This window comes from Cyphomyrmex costatus, unplaced genomic scaffold (assembly GCF_001594065.2).
Source record: "Cyphomyrmex costatus isolate MS0001 unplaced genomic scaffold, Ccosl1.0 scaffold1034, whole genome shotgun sequence".
In the NCBI taxonomy this organism is placed as follows: domain Eukaryota; kingdom Metazoa; phylum Arthropoda; class Insecta; order Hymenoptera; family Formicidae; genus Cyphomyrmex; species Cyphomyrmex costatus.
In genome coordinates this window covers 45,648-60,388 of record NW_017274991.1, presented here as the reverse complement: position 1 = coordinate 60,388, position 14,741 = coordinate 45,648, and the positions used below count along the sequence as shown (strand labels likewise).

At 33.4% G+C, this 14,741-nt stretch overlaps 1 protein-coding gene across 1 annotated transcript in view; it reads left to right on the top strand.

The window, feature by feature from the left end:
* The window catches only part of nolo (ADAMTS-like no long nerve cord), an 82,432-nt gene that overhangs the window by 44,051 nt on the left and 23,640 nt on the right, over positions 1 to 14,741 (top strand). The window contains exons 5-7 of the mRNA XM_018539628.1: positions 7,407 to 7,548; positions 8,154 to 8,283; positions 14,509 to 14,611. Of these exons, the coding sequence (XP_018395130.1) occupies positions 7,407 to 7,548; positions 8,154 to 8,283; positions 14,509 to 14,611 (375 nt within the window). The remainder of the gene's footprint in view (positions 1 to 7,406; positions 7,549 to 8,153; positions 8,284 to 14,508; positions 14,612 to 14,741) is intronic.

The window sequence follows — 14,741 nt, the reverse complement described above, 5'->3', positions numbered from 1 at the left end:
CGATACCTTTTTTCTTTTATTAGTCAATAAGTAGGATTCAAGAAGAATTTGACAAATTATTAATTAAGTTGATAAAAGCAGCGTTCTTAAATACTTTGACGGAGCTAGCCTTAAGCCCGAGATTAAACTGAAGGCGTTACTTAAGAATTTAACCGCAATTGCCACGTCTCTTGTCGAAACTTCGCAAGATGAAACTTCTGGAGTTAGTAGAGAGAAACTCTGAGAGAGGTCGGAAAGAAGAGATTCGCGCGGATGTTGGCGCGTAGGCGTATGTAGTACCTTAAACGTATTCGCAACTCGTTGCTTCCTGGCGTCGCTACGACGCTCCAGCACGCTCTGTATCATGTTAAGAAAACGCAAACTAACGAAACAGCCAGGTCACTCTACTTCTGCTAATATTTAACATGGGCACGTCGAGGAGCCCGATCTCATCGTCCATTAACTTAATTTGATCACACATATATATATGCAGATAGTATATGTTCGTAAACACGTATATTTCAGAAGCGTAATGTGAGATGATCATTTGGTATTATTGTACAGTAACGCTACGCGGTTTTTACACGTATCAGCTTGTTTTACCCAATAAAGAGAACTATGTACTGGAAAGCATATTTTTTAATAATTATTGCTGGGATACCTTTAATGTCGTGTTCTTAATAACATATACTATAACCAGATATTTAATTCTATGAATGACTTATCTGTTGAGTTAATTAACTGTCAAATTATGATACAGATTAAATTATTATTATACAATATATATATATATATATATATATATATAAATTTAGAGTATACATTGTATTTCACACTTCTCTAAATTCTACTTGCTCAAGAAGTAGACGCTGGCAAATTTAGTGCGCGTCCTCGTCCCAGCATTAAAATCTTAATTCTTTGATCCTAAATTAAATGAGACTCCTGATACCGTAAAACAACCAGAAAGAAATTGGATTAACAATAACGCTGGGAAAAGTTCACGCTTGCGGTACGTTGAGAAATAATTAACGAATTCTCATAATGACAACGCCGACGACGCAGTCGCAGGGACAACAATCTAATCAACAAAGAAGTCCACGTAATTAAGCATTAAGCAAACTCCGGTAAACGCAAACTGGCTTTGCGTTATTAAAAGTGCCGAGTCCCGCTTTCGTTGTGAACACGCCCGATGGACGCGCCGAGCTTTTTCATTACGTCCCGCACTCGTTAAAATATATCTTCAGGCGAAAAAAATTGTTTCCGGTTATAGTGAGAACAGTGTATTTTAAGAAATTACGTCAATCGGAAATTGCGATGATGGCATTAACGTTTCTCTTTTTTTTTTTTTTTTTGACATATTTCGAGAAACTACAGTACTTCACGAGCGTGGTCCTTTGATATTTTTTGTGAAGTTTAAATTAAAACTTCTTTCTACAATTTTGATTGTTTTACTGCTAACAAATTTTGATTCTAACCAAGTTGCGAAATATTTATTGGGAATTATACATAATATGCAATGCGTATATTATACATATATACTGAATTGTATGTAACATCTGTATATTATATATGTATTATAAAGAATGTTCCGTGAGAGAAAACCGAAAAATGAGTACTTCATTAAATATTTTATATTTTATTTTGGCACATTTTGACATGAAATATGAAATACTATACTCGTATCTCGTAAGCACTATTAATTTTTTGTTAACTATACCTTATTACTTTTATGCAGAATAATGAGACGAATTAATTGGTTTAAAGAAAATACATAGTAACTATGCAAAAGTATTAAGGTATAGTTACCAAAAAATGAATATGTTACGAAATATTTAATATTTAATGTAAAAATATGTACAATATAATATGTATATCTTGTATAGATTAATTTTTTAATTTCCTCATGGAAGACCCTGTATAATATATACAGGGTATTCGGAGATTCAACCGACAAACTTTCAAAGAGTGTCAGGAACACTAAAAATCATTTTTGGCAAATGGACCTAGGAAGCATGTTGTTACATCGCTGTGATAGACAGAGTGTTCCAAAAAGGTCGGACCTCGAAATATCTCAAAAAACATAAGTTTTATAAATAGATGTTTCAAACAAAAAAAGTTATAGATTGTAAAAAATCTCTTTACTGAAAACTTATAAGTTTGATCTTGAGTGGTGTGTGTTGCCAAAGTCAAGTCGAGATCACCTTGAATTTTTTAAATGAAAACCTCTATTTTTTTTATCGCATATTCTATAGGTAACCCTAACTGAATCAGCCACCGATCTTGCCTAAGGCAATATCTCCCGCAAAAGGGAGCAATAAAATATTTTAAATAAATATGAGACAAGAATACATTCTTTAAACAAATGTTTAAAGTATCTTATTAAAGTTGATTCTTAACTCTCTCTCTCTCTCTCTCTTGGTCAAAACGTTATTTAAAAAAAAGAATTTTGACCATGATTAATGACGCGGAATAAAAAAAGGAAAAAGAAAAGAGTAACCATACGAGGTAAAAATTTGCTTCCACGTGTTCTCGCCCATTTCTTTCTACTCCATTTTCTAGTTTTCGCTTAGTTCCTTTCTTCCTTCCTAAAACCCAATTCTCTACTTTCAGTTGCTTATCTCTGAAGTAATTGATGTACCAAAATTGAAACGAACCCTTCCCATTACCCTCGGATATTTAAAATTGAAAGAGAAAACGCATATTGTAGATATAATAGAAAATAGATGTATGAGAAGTACATATTGAATCCAAGCGATGTAATTTTGAATAGCTACACAATAAATTTCATCGTACCAGTGAAAATACTAAGGCGAATAAAGTGCCCGGGGGTTAAACACCCCTTCTTTCATACTCTGTAAATTCTATTCTCGAGAAAACTATGTTAAAAGGTAGAAACGAGTGTAAGAGAAAGGAAGGTGAGGCACGATGGCAGGGAAGTGTCGATGGTGCGAGAGACTGGTAGAAAAGGTTGAGTGTGTATCCTAATGGGATAGCGACAGCAGTGGTGCTAAGAACGAGAAAGGTACATCGAATAGATTCTCGAATAATTGAATGCCAGTCAAATTTGCGTAACTAAATCGTTACACAGTGTGGAAGATCGCGAGACACTAGCAATTATCCTCACTAATCTCTTTGATATTTCAATCTAAGTAGAGAATGTTTTGACTCATATTATATATAAAATCTTTAATATCTCGTTTTTGATGTATGAAATGATTTAAATTAGTAAATAGACGAGCAATAACAGCATAAGCATCATATAGATAAATTGGAGTAAAAACACGTTGACTACCGATTGTCATGAATTTTGACAGAAATACTCTAAATAGTGTCAAATGAATGAATTTTTATCGACAAAGAAGTTTAATACCAAACATGTTCGAATGAAGTTAGGGGCGCATGACTTCCACGCGAAGCGACTTCTACCACATTTTCCTCTTCCTACCTGGGGGTGCACACGAATTTCCACGCGTAATGACTTATTGTAGAGAAACATTTAATGTCAAATATGTTTCAATAAAGTATATAACTTTATTCAAACATTTTTGGTATTAAATTTCTTTGTCGGTGAAAATCCATTTAAGGATATTTATTTGACGTTATATTTAGTTAATAGTGTTTCTGTTAAAATTTATGAAAAAAAAATCATGCAGCCGATGTTTCAGTTTATCCCATGCGAAAACTTAACACTAACAATTTGTAAGCAAATTGTAAAAGCATATTTTTTCAGTAAAGTTAACATTTATAATATGTAACATTAACACACTTCAATAAAATTAATATTTATTATATGTTAACATTTTATTTATTTATATTTTATCTTAAACTATTCGTAACAAAATGCATTATTTTCTGTTCACTTATTCATGTCATTTTAACGCGAAGAAATGTTAAATATCAATACAAAATGTTCTAATAATAGAAATATATTACGTCAAATTAATGTTAAATTATTAATATAAAAATTTTAACAAGAATCGATTTGAATATAAATATAAAATATTCTTTACATTGTTACAAGAATTGTACTGCCTCTTTAACATTAAATATGATATTGCATAATAGCACATTTAGCTATTTAAAAATAATATGCATAATAATAGCAGCCAGTAATATAATATTATATAGTTATTTGTGCGATACTATAGAACAGGATCACGGAGTACCGTTAAATCTCACGATATTTCATTTCTCACACCCAGAGAAATTCTCGTTTTCTCTCGTCTTGTTTACCTACAGAAATAACGAGTTGCTTCGACGACCTTATCTTTCAATTATCGGGTCCCATCATTGATTTCCACTTTCGCGACAAAGTAAACCTAATCCCGGCGCACCCGCATGCCACGTCTTTTATAAAGAAGCACACACCTCGACACTATACGATGACGTCGTATATGACGAGAGAAAGTGGGAAACAAATTCATTCTCATATGAAATTAAATTTCGGCAAATCCTTGGACTACCGGATGCCAACTGTCCTATCCGGTGAACGTTGATCCTCTCCAGCTTTTCCGTTTCTCTCATGAATTATTTTCACAGTGGTGGATAAAATGGAAAAGAACTTACAGTTATATAAACTAAATTATTTTTATTGTTATATATTGAAATTTTCATCAAAATTAATATTATTATTTAATATTATTTTATACCTCACAAGTTACAATATTTAATAATCTTTTATTATTCATTATCTATTTTAGCAATTGTGCATATTAAAGATTTTAATTTGATTTAGTATAAATTAAGATTAGATAAGGTGCAGCATAATTCATGCTGTAACTAAAAAGAAAATGATTATTCTTTTCTTATACGGATAAAGACATCAATCAATAATAGACTGCTATGATAATCAAATTATATTCAGTCGTATGCATATTTGATGAATTTTTAAAACCAATTTTCTTGAAAAGAAGTTTTATGAAAAAAACTTTATATCATTTTTTGGTTTTACAAAGCAGAACTCTTTTTTTTATTGCAAACCATAAATTACACTCTATGTATCTGACAACAGTTAGAATAAAAATGACCAACCCATGGTACGCGAAGGTATTCTTATGTTGGTGATGCGCTTAAAAAAATATTATATATGCGTTATTAGAAAAAAATTACAAAAACCAAAATGACACAGCAAAATAGCAATCATACTCAACTAAAATCTATGTTTTACATAACTCTATTGCGTTCATTTTCATGCTGAAGGCATTAGACAGGTATTTCATTGCTGCATTTTTGTCACATGACAGAGATTTTGAATATATTGATCAGATAACTTTGTCGGAATTTTATTCGATAATCAATCAAAAGATAAAGATAGAATAATACTTTAAATGTGAAAACGAACAAAAAATGCAACCTATTAAAATTTCGATGTATTTCGATTTATTATATGATTTAAAACGAATATAAAATAAAATATAGTGTAAAAGATGTAAAAATGTGAATAGATCGCGCTGTTCGTTTTTTTGATATATTTTATAATTTTGAAGATATTTGCTAAATACAAAAAAAATGGATGTATTATTTATTCTGGAAACTTATATATATTTATGGATGGATTTCTGATGGATTATTTCAACCCCTAAACCTTGAGATATAAGCAAATATAAAAATATATGTAAGTTTAACATCTTTTTGTAGGTTTTACAACATATCTAAAGCCCAATCAACATCGGAACAATTTCGACAGTTCCTTCATTAGAAAATAGAAAACGCATTTATACTGTTTGAAGATTGGATCTTACGCAAATGCATCAAATGCATTCCTTCCATCCATGTTGGCCAGTCTCCCAATTCGCTTTGCCCGACGCTCCCATTGCCTTGGAAATTTTCGCTCTCACAATCAGTATGGCGTTCTCGATACTCAAAGCCGACCGCGGCTATTAGAGAGCCGAATCTCTCGTTTCGAAAGTATAGAAATAAAGTATCTACCTATATATACTGGTTTCTGCATTGGTGCACGGAATAAAACTGCGCTCGTAACGGCAGCAATTCGCCGAATGACGATCACCGATGTTTAATAGAAGTATTTCGCAGAGCGTTTGAAACTTGAACGATAATCGAACCCGATTTCGATTCTGCAGCCAAATCGAACGGTCAATTGGACCGAAATAGAGACCGTCGCGTCACGCGCACTGAATTTAGCGTACAATTTTTTTTCTTCGATGCCTAGATTTTATCAAACGACATCGTTACGTGAAATCATATATAAAAGAAAGATATGAATGCATAATAACGAATGGATAATTCATGCAATTCGAGACTATAGTAACCAAGAGAAGCACGCGAAACGAGTTTTGCTGAAGTATTTAAAATTTAAACGTTTAGCTAGATACACTTTAGCTAAAAACATTTGACTAAATAGAGGCATTTAGTTGTAGAGCAAACGGCAATCATGAATCGCGCTCTGCAATGTACTGGACTTTCCTATTTCTTCGTTTTCCACTTTCCGCGTCGTCGAACAGATGCACGTCTTCAGATCTGTTAACTCCAGAAATTTAAGCGCATAGGTAATTGGGAGAAACGATTTATTCACGTCGCAGGTCCACTGCGACGAAATCTCGGATTATCTCAGCGCTACCGCCAGTTGATCGTACGAAGAAGATCCCTCGTTAGGCACACGTCCCTCTCCTTTTTACACCCGCTCGCCTCCGCATCCTCCGCGTATCTCCGTAGCGCGTCCCACTTCACTCGCGCCTTCCAGTTTGCTTCACTCTTCTCGCTCAGGATAAGGGATGAATAATGTACTCCCCGACCTCCGAGCAAACCTTCATGCAACCTGAATGACAAATCAGTTTGCCGTCCGAGCCAGGTCACGAATCGACGTCAGCTTTCGCCCCAGCTTCCAACACCATCTTCTTCTCTTCAAAGATCTAGAATTTTTGTAGAGGGCATTTCTCGCTCTCTCGCATGAATCCCGATGGCACGCCGGCATTCGTCAACGTTCTTAATGTATCCGGGATACCGCCGATACTGCGAAATTCTTTTAGCTCCAACGACAGCCGAAACGGAAAAATTTCCTATCACGTAAACAGTAAATCGATATAACAGCAACTTCTAAAACGAAGTCTTTGTAAAATTTTTGTATTCCGTTCTCTCTCTCATAAAATCAAACTTCTACCCTCCCCCCTCTCTCTCATAAAATCGAACTTCTACAGGAAGTAATTTTTTTAATTCACGCAAGGATACTCATTTTGATTTATATTAATTTCGATTTTACTTAAAATATTACATTTTTTATTGCCATTAAAAAAAGTATCATAATTCTTTTATTAACATGACAAGTTACAAAATGAACGTATTGTTAACGATTCTTTAAAGCAAGACTGTTTGTTTCTGACAATGTGTTAGGAAATAATAACGACAAGCACCGCTAAAATCTATTATATGGAAGACGTGTTTCATTAATCGAGCGTGGATTTCTGTTGCAGAAGGTTGGTTGCGACCTTCGAGTTGGTAGTAACAAGAACACAGATGCGTGTGGCGTGTGCGGAGGGAATGGATCAAGCTGCCAATCGCGGTACTCCTGGAGTTTGGAATCGATATCCGCCTGTTCCAAGTCCTGCGGTGGAGGTTGGTAATTACTGAATTAATTTAGTCATATTTCCCTATGCAAACAATTACACGAACAAAGTAGCTCAATGTTATGAGAAAATTTATTGATCGTCAAAGCATTATCGTCTCCTATCATTTATTTGAATCATATATTACATAAAAATACATTAAATTATAATTCTCGTAATGCTAATTTGGAGAACATAATATTTTTATACACTGAGAGAAACGTGTTTGATATTTATGATTGTAATTGGTAAAATAATTATAATTAGGAGCTTGATTTTTATATTACTGTTATTTAATCTTAGTGATATTAATTATATTCATAATTCCATCAAAAGATACGTAGTTGGCAAAAAATGACTATAAATTATAATTACACGTATAATTAAATTATAGTAACCATGCAATTATTTCTTTCTCTCAGTGTACTTTTGAAATTTTGCCTATTATATGCAGTGATTCAAACGTGTATTACGTAAATGTCTGAAAAAAAAAACTGACATGTCGTTGAGTAAGAAGATAACGAGTGAAATTCACGAGCATCGTGGCATTATTTGCATGAACGTTTACCGTTAAATTGGAGGGCTAATTTGCCGGTCACGTTTTTGCGCTAATAGGTTTCAAGATAGGGATGGCGGTGTGCAAATCGGCCGACGAGAGCGTCGTGGAGGACAGCTATTGCGATGCAAACAGCAGACCTTCGGTGAAGTCCTTAATGCCGTGCAACACGCACCCCTGCACAACAAAGTGAGTACGTTCGGACAGACTAAACTATCTACGGTAGAACTGCATGCACGTTCTACGTCAAGGGATGTCAGGCCACTCGCGTGTACAATTGAGAAGTAATAGATATTATAGGACTTTACCCCGCGAGCTGCACGTACGATTTTGCGCATCAAATAATAAAATATCCACTCCGACGATATATAAAATGTTACTTTTACCCCATCTCGCATTAACTGGCGAATAAATTGGATTTTTTTACGAGTGATATCTCAAAATTTTCAAGGAAGTGTACGCGATGAAGCGAGCGGAAAATTGGGGACTAAGTGCTCGCTACAATCGATTTTTGTGCTTACAACAATATTTCTCTTCTGTCTCGCGAAAAGGTTGCGGGACAGCAATTTAAAGCCAGTTCTAGCGATGGGAATCGTCCGACAAACGACGAAATACTCCGGCGTCGACTCGGGCAAAAACTCCCGCAAACTATTTTCTCTAGTTCCAACGGATACGCCAAGAAGTCATCGAATAGCGTTGAAAGTTTACCGTTCGGTATATAGAATCTTTTCTTTGTGTTTGAATTCATGGCTCGATGTTCACGGGGCGATTGGCGATCCTTGCCGATTGTCTTTTGTTGTTGTTTCGCGATCAAGGATTGCTTTTGGTTGAGACTAAAAGCAAAGTTCGTATCGGACTACACACTGGAGATTGAGATTATCGATTAATCATTGAAGAGGTTTAAATTATGATTGCAATTGATAGTACGTTTAATTTAAGAAATGTCGAATAAAATAACGCGTATATAGTACAAAATATAATGTAAAAAAAAGAAATATAAACGAAACCGCTGCCCTCTCATATTGTTGGGTGCAAAATTATAACATAGATGTTACATTATTTTAATAGATGTTGACTCTGAGACTGTGCAATCTTAATGCACGCACGCACGCACACAGTCTTAATCTTCAACATGTAATCTGACACGAGCTTAATGGAGAACGTTATATTCTTTTAACGTTAGTAGACTGGCGTCCCTATTTGAAATCACCCCCTTTCATTTTTCAACCAGTTTCATTTTACAAATTGCTCCCTCAATTTTTATAAAACCTAGCCTGTGGAGTAATTTGATAAGGTTTTATTTGAATCTGAGATCAAAAATGAAAAATTCAAAGTAATAGAAATAGATGACGGACAGAATTTTTTAAAAATAATTCGATTATCATGAAACTCGATTTTAGGCACTTCTTAATTACGTACAAAGTAATATCAAGTTTTTAATTTTGCTTTATTTAAAGCTCATCAATTATATAAACAGTTAATATACTTATTTCCAAAGTGATTTTCAAATTATGATTATGAACACTGTAACACTAGATCCTTTTTTATCTTTTTGAAATATTTATAGGAATTAAAATTCGAAGATACCAAAAACCTAAAACCGAGTTCACGATTTAATCAGATTTTTTTTTATTTGAATTTTAGAGTTCTCTGAAATTAACATTTAATTCAGCGATCCCGAAAATCTTTGAAAAACAAGTTCTTTACTTGTTACTTTGTTAGAAAACTCCGATCTTCTCAAAGTGTTAACATTGCAGTGATTATATTGCAAATTTTCACTCGACAAGAAATAAGTGACTAGAAATCGTACTGTAATAAGCGCCAGTCACATGTTATAAAATTGCATTTGAGAGACGTATTACCTCGTTTCGTTGAGCGGACGGTTTTCGCGATGTAATACATCTCACTCGATCTGTCTCACGTCACTCGATTAATCGATCGGCGAGAATGTAAGAAAATTGCCGGTTGGGATACGCGTACGTGCCTGCGACAGTGCCGCTAATCAGTATCGGTTCGTATAATCGTTTAACGATCAAGCGCCAGAAATGGCGATATCGCGGACTCGCGATTACGAACCGTTGATAAATTAGCAGCTGTATCGATCGCGCAGCGAATCGGTCAGTGGCTAATTGGAGCGGCCGCGAGTTTAGTTTGAATTCAGTTCGGCTGAATCGACTAAACGACTCACCTTTCCCTCCCCGGAGAGAGAAACAGGACTCCGACCGCTGCATCGTGAAAAGCCGCAACCGCACTTTGAGGTAGCAATCTGGAAGTTATGATTTAATCGCACATTACGACTTATCCCTTAGTTATTCACCACTCTGTAGCTTATGCGATCTCTACATTCGAAACCGGAAGTCATGAATGATTATCAAAATTGACTATCTAACCCAGTTTGCATTTAATCGGGCAATGGCGAGACAGATCTTGTACATACACTAGAAAAATTTATTACAGAATAATATATTATATATTACGATACTTGTAATAATAAAGAACGTAATACAATTTATGTTTATATTAAAAGACGCAGGCAAGAAAGACCGCATTGACAGAAAAAAAATTATACCATGATTCAACTATAATTTGTAGTCATTTTTGGTATCCACTATGTATAGGATAAATTTGGGGAGGGAGAGTCGACAGATATCACGTTGGACAAGATGTTAAAGAAATATGTAACAGCCGAAGTTGATTGATTATCATCAATAATATAAACTTTTTTTATTCCAAATAAAAAATATCGATAATAGTGAAATCTATAATTTTACAGTTTTTATATTATTGTTCTGTCTCTTTAACGCATATCTTTGTCTTTATTTAACATGTTGCAACGCATCTTTTGCAAAATCGTGTACAATTACTACTCTATGTATCACTCTGAATCTTTGCTCAGCATACGTATATATATTTGTAACATACGCGTATATGTATAATATATGCAATATATGTTTTTACTTTCCCGATAAGTCATTAATTTTATTTATTACCGTTCAGTTGCAACACATACAATAGAAAGGAAATTGAAAAGACTGACAGTAATTAATTTCAAATTTCAAGGATCACTTCTATCAAACGCTCTTAAATCTAATGCGCGCAGCTTTACCATCGGAAATTGAACGTATCAAAGATGACTTTGAAGATCACGTGAAAAGAATGTCGGGGATCGCAAGATCGGCAAGGTCGGTGGTAATCGATGATCGATATCCTGCACGTAAACCCAGATGCAAGGGTTTACCGTTTGACTTTGTCATTTAGCGCAATCGCGCTTGTACACGAAACATTTTTATGGCGTCGTTCATGAAAAATGCCAAGAGTGACTTTGACAGTTTCATAAAAAGTTTTTTACATCGATGGAAGACACTTTTCACCCGTGTTACTTGGTAAATGTTTAGCAAATCGGTATCTTCTCTCACCCACTCGATGCGCGATATGTACATTGGGACTGAATACCATCAAAGGTATCAATCGAGAATTTTAATAGAGAAAAACACTTTAGCATTTAGATTAAAAGTATCCAGTAATGATATCAAAAGTAAAGCCATTTCTATCATTTATCGGATTTATCGATGATAGCGCCCAAATTTTTGCAACGCCCATTTTATAATTGCGTATCTATACGTATTTTTCTCCTTCGACCGTTATTGATCAATTCTTACAACTATAACCACTTACAATCGCTTAAGTTAAATAGCGTAAGTTTTAATAATTTGTTGAGGTTAAAATAATATTAGAATTAGATTTTAAGTTGCCTTTATGTTCTTGTGTTTGTAAATTAATAAATACACTCGTAAATAAAGCTTTACAAAATGTTGCAGTTTCCTAAATCGCATAAAACTGTTACGTTTCTTAACATTTTTATTTCGTTTATTATTGTGTAAAAATATATATTGTAAAATGTGAAGTGTTTATTTTGTTTCACATAAAGATAAACTCCGTTATTTTGTTTTCGTGCGAAATGTTTATTTTGTTTTTCACATAAAAGCTCTTCTTAAATTACCTCCTGATGTTATCATGTGTTCGAGAAATTATGAAGAATATATTCTTAAGTTTTTTAACACAGCATAATATAAGATATAACTTTTAACTTTCTTATGTAATTTTTAAATTCTTTTTGTATTATTATAAAGTTTTAAATGAGGAATTTTAATAAACCTGCAAATAATTTTAATCATAGTGCGATTTTGATTGATGACTGGTTTCCTAAATCGCACTATTTTACAAGCTTGTTAAAAATCCTCATTTAAAACGTCATAACATAATGCAAAAAAAGTTATGAAAAAATTGCATAAAAAGGGAAAAGATTGTAGTTTATTATATGCTACAGAAAAACTTCAAAATAATCTTTATAATTTCTGAGTTACAAACCTTTACGTGAAAAATAGCACGATTTCGACAACCTTACTCTAAGTCGAAAGAACTTCCTACAGTAGGATAAAAGAAACACAAAATGTAAAAGTTACTTGCGGAGAAAGTGAGATTGATATAAAAACTTTTACAGAACAGTTATCTTCACTTTAGAATTAAAAACATACATCTTGAAGAAACTATAATACATACATATTCAAAAATGATTGAAATATAGAACATACTATAAATTTGATAATTTATTTGTAAATAAAGTATGAAATAATGAAGAAGTGTATTGTACTTTTTTAAAAGAAAATATTATATATTTAATTATAATAATTATAAATATATTATAACATGATTAAATAATTATAAATAATAAATTTATTTATTAAGCTCCAAGAATAAATCACAAATTAAATACTGCCAATAAATTCATGAGATCACCAAGTTTTTTATGTTAAATATTTTTGACGTTTTGAAATAAAAAGATACTACCATTTATGACGAAACAGAATTATTCTTGAGTGGAAATTTGAGAATACATATCATAAGTTATATAATATATGAATTAAATATACTCCAGCGGAAATTAAAGCATCAGTTCTCATATTTTCGAAAAATGGATAAACTTAAATAAGTATAATTTCTATAAAAATGGTCGAAATGAGACGTTCAAAAAGCATTTTGTAGCTTAAAATATCTACTTTTTAGATCTATACCTAAAATAACGATTCGGCTGATTTTTACCTTTAATTTGCTTCTTTATTAACTTCTGTACGATTTTTTTTTACTGAGTTATTCAACATTGAAGTAAAAATGATTCCTTTGAATTTGACTGCTTATAAAAACCGCGTGTACTGAGTATAACGTACAACATTCGTTAAAAAAAAAAGTTCTAAGTTTTCTTTTTAAGATGCTTTTATTATCTTTTAGACACAGATAAGCTTTTTATGTAAAAACTTAAGTGAAAGGTTGAAAACTAAAGCAATTATCTGTTTCTATTCAACTCGATCTATTCCGGTTAAAAAGAGAGAGAATTAAACCATACGATGTTAACATATAGTTTTACACGCGACATTTTTAAATTAATATTCTTCATGTTCGAAGTTACGACTTTGGACAAGACGGCATTTGCTGTACTGAGTATAATCTTGTATCGCAGCATGCAATCACCGTTGGCATTAGCATTACCCGAAGCGTACCACGTGAAGGTTGTACAGTCTAATTAACACTTTGTGCATGCGCGCGCGCATGTGAGTTTGTGTGTTTAGAATTTTTCATAAAATCTACCAGCGAAAAAGAGGACTTTCGAGTATATTTGGGACACCCTGTATAGATAACATATTATTGAATATTTATATTTTGTTTGTAATTTTATTTCAAGTGCATTTTTAATTACTGTTATTTAGCAAAATTTTCGAAGTGTCATGAAAAATTAGCATTAATTTAAAAAATCGTAATTTAAAATCTGTATGTTGAAACAGAAAACAAATATATATTATGCATATTGTGTGTATTGCAATTAAGCTACTCTTTTTATTATTGTAACTATTTTTTAACATTTAAGAGCTTACAGGTCTCTCTCTCTCTCTCTCTCTCTCTCTTTCTCTGTCATAACAAAAAATAACGGAAAGAGCACGCAAAATTTAGGCAATCTACACGCCGAGTTCTATTTCATGTTTAGCAATCCGACAATTTCGTGTTTTACGAAAATCGAACGTAAAAAATGAACGTGTTCACCGATGTAAAAGAACGAGAAGCGTATCGATGGGAACGTCCGTTGCATTTTAAACGCGTTTCAAACAGCATGTTGCCACCTTCTATCATAAACTTTACATCGCAGATGTCGATGGCACATACATTTTTTACACCAATTTTAAATAACGCACAAAGGCTGGCTGACTGATCGCACTTTTGCCATCAGACGAAGACGGAATGTTAATCGGATTTCATTAGCGCGTGCATTAGTTAACACTACGCGGCTGCGGATAACTCTACAACAAACTTAATCTCGGTTTTTTATGATACCACCTTGAGAAAACTCTTTCTTTATCTTTTCAGATGGATGAACGGGGAATGGAGTGCGTGTAGTGCAAGCTGCGGCGGCGGTTCGCGAACAAGGTCCGTCTTCTGCACCGAGGAGAACGGGAACGAGACCACGAAGGTAAATCCGGGAGAAAGGTTCTTAAATAATAAAGTTTTCGTTTTAGTCAAGTTTTCTCCTTGACTCTATGACGAGCTTGGTGGAGTTGGAGAATCACTTATCTCTTAATAACGCGAAACAAACGTTCGGT